Here is a 2,923-nt window from a genome sequence, read left to right as displayed (position 1 = left end):
ATGATGGCTTTTATTTTTTCCGGCAATGATAGGAGTCGTGCAGATCAAATTCGTTATCCGAGGAAAGTGATCTTAGATTACAATGAAATGAATACCCTTAGCTGCATACAAGCATTGATATAAGTCAACAGGAATTGTTTAAAATGTGTGCCCCGACAGGGATTCGAAACCGGGATCTCCTGCTTACATGGCAGACGCTCTGTCATCTTTTTTTTTTCGATGAACATGGATTTTATTATATTCTGATCAGAGAACATCACGTGACAGGTATAACCACCTGGAAAGCATTTCCTTGTCATCAAAGTGAATATCAAGTTCACTATTTATTACAATAAATCACAAAATATAACAGAATTAATTACTATTTCATGACAGAATTGTCATTCATGATCAGATTTACACACAATGACAATCTATAAAACAAATATTTACATCGCAAGCAACAAAAAGTGAATTATCACACACCGCTACACTGTCACTGGCGCTACTGCTATCACTACCACTTCCACTTCCGCTTCCACTGCCTGACTGTGATTTGTTACTTCCTGATGATGTGCTCCCTTCACTAGCACTCCCCTCTTCCTCACTGTCACTTCTGCCATCTTCCTTGGCACTAGCTGCAGCCTCTTGGTCTTCTTCTGCCTCTTTCTCTGTGCCTGTTTCTTCTTCCTCTCCTTCCACTTCCATCTCTGTTTCTTGTCTTTCGCCCTCTGCCTCTTCGCCTTCTTCCTCATTTTCTTCTTGGCTCTCTTCTTTATCACTCGCTTCCCTGTCACTAGCTTCCCTGTCACTTGCCTCTTTATCACTATCATCCCTCTCACTTGCTTCTTTATCACTACCATCCTTATCACTTGCTTCCTTATCACTTGCTTCCTTGTCACTTGCTTCCTTGTCACTTGCTTTCTTGTCACTCTCATCTTTGTCACTTCCTTCCTTCTCACTCTCACTGGCAATAGCACTGTCATTTCCACTGTTCTCCTGGTCATCATCTTCCTCTGCAGCTTCGCCATTCTGTGTCTCACCATCCTCTGTTGCCTTTTCACCATCAGAGTCCTCCCCATCAGCGTCGCCATCTTCTTCTCTCTGTTCTGTTTTATCATCCTGTTGTGTTTCTTCCCCATCTTCTTGCTGCTGCTGTTCCTGTGTTTCTTCCTCCTCTTCCTCATCCTCTTCATCTTCTTCTTCCTCCTCCTCACCAGGAGGTTCAAGCTGACGCTCCCTGTACCTCTGCATACGATATTCTTGAGCTTTCAGTGGGCGATGACGTACAATCAATCTTGTATTATTCGGCTGTTGCCCCACTTTTTGACGCCGCTTACTGAGTCTAACTCTCGTTTCTAGTTCATTATAATAAACCCCATCCTCACGTACAACAAGGAAGTAGTTTTCTTCATAACCTTTGGATGCTTTGCTTTTCACATTCCAATTGTATTCACGAGCCATTTTGTAGTCATACTCTTCTTCATCCTCATATTCAACACAATTTGTAAAATCTTTGCGCCTTTTCTCTAGAGTTTCTTGAGTAGGCAAAAAATATGCTACAAACTGCTCTCCACTCTCATCCATGACACCTCGTATCATTGCCTGTGACATTTCTTCAATCTGAGCTGGGAAAGATCTACCAGTTGGTGCAGGATCAGAATCAAAAATAACTTGGGCACAAGGATACTTCCATATTTTAAAGTCTGGATAGACTGGCTGTATTTCTACAGGAACAACATTTGGTTTACTATAATGCTTCTCAATGGGCTTCTTAGAATCCTCAAATGTCTTCTCAATTGCTTTAATTTGACTATCCCGGTCCATAATAAGTGTTTCATCCTTGAAATTTTTCTTAATGCTGTAACCAACCTTCGCTTCTACTTTGTCCATAGTCTGAGGCTGAAATCTTGTTTGTTCAGTAGAAATATATTCTGTTCTCCTCAACCAGGAGACACTTCGTGCATGATGACGAGAGCGTTTTGAGTCTTGTGGTGTTAAAACGTCTTCTTCCAATAACTTCTCATCTGCAGGATCCAAGACTGCTCCAGGATCACCAGCATATTTATCTTTATTAATTAAATCAATATGGACTCCAAGGTCATGTTCTGTAAGAACTTCATATTTATAATTTCTTTCTAAAGATGTGGGGTTGTACTGAATAAAACGAATTGATTCAAATGGATATGTTATAAATTTGGGATCAAATGGAATATCTGGCAAAGTATTACAATATTTTACCCTGCATACTAACTCAGATCGTTTCTCTCCTGGCCTTACTGGGCGCTGATCCCGCTCAGTATTAATATTGGACTGGATTGTTGGTGCCATTGTCAAAGCTTCCTGATTGCTATTTATACAGAAGTCATCTAAGAATCATTTTCTCCTGCAGAAGCTTCCAGGAAGTCAAGTTATAACACTTGGAAATCAGCACATGAATATCTGCTTTATTCTGAAGTATGCTGACCCCAAAACTGTTAGCTGGAATAGTACGCGTCACCCACAGATATCAGCACTGTGGCAGGTATCCATCAATCGTCCAAAAACCTGTTATATGCAGCAAACCACATGGCAGTTTATAACAGTCTGGTAGTACTGGTCAACAAAAACATTCGCTGCATACATGTGTGAGCCTGTTATTTGCACTGAAGACCATGTTTCATCCATCTGAGCCACCGAGGACACAGAGAATATAGCGACTGCAGGGGCTTATCTCTGGCACGCCCCCCGTGAGACCCACATTCGTAACTTACTGTCCTGCACTACTTTCATAGTGCCCCTGCCCATTACACTCATTACTCGCGGCTTTACTGGCGATTCCCGTAAGAGATCGGCCACTGTTTGTGCATCCGCACGGAGGAAGGTGGTCAAATGGTCGGTGAGCCTTAACTGTATATATGATCTTGGATTGCCCAAACAGCCATTTTCCCAAGTTCAAAACCAT

General features: G+C 41.8%; 1 protein-coding gene across 1 annotated transcript; it reads right to left on the bottom strand.

Moving 5' to 3' along the window:
- Positions 1 to 396: 396 nt before the first annotated feature.
- LOC126267902 (RNA polymerase II-associated factor 1 homolog) lies at positions 397 to 2,634 on the bottom strand. Its single transcript, XM_049973212.1, has one exon. It carries the CDS (start codon positions 2,308 to 2,310, stop codon positions 397 to 399), a length of 1,914 nt encoding a protein of 637 aa, XP_049829169.1. The 5' UTR covers positions 2,311 to 2,634.
- Between the last annotated feature and the right edge of the window lie 289 nt (positions 2,635 to 2,923).

Source organism: Schistocerca gregaria, chromosome 4 (genome assembly GCF_023897955.1).
Source record: "Schistocerca gregaria isolate iqSchGreg1 chromosome 4, iqSchGreg1.2, whole genome shotgun sequence".
In the NCBI taxonomy this organism is placed as follows: Eukaryota; Metazoa; Arthropoda; class Insecta; order Orthoptera; family Acrididae; genus Schistocerca; species Schistocerca gregaria.
Note: the sequence above shows the minus strand (reverse complement) of the source record. Positions and strands in the feature narration are given on the sequence as shown.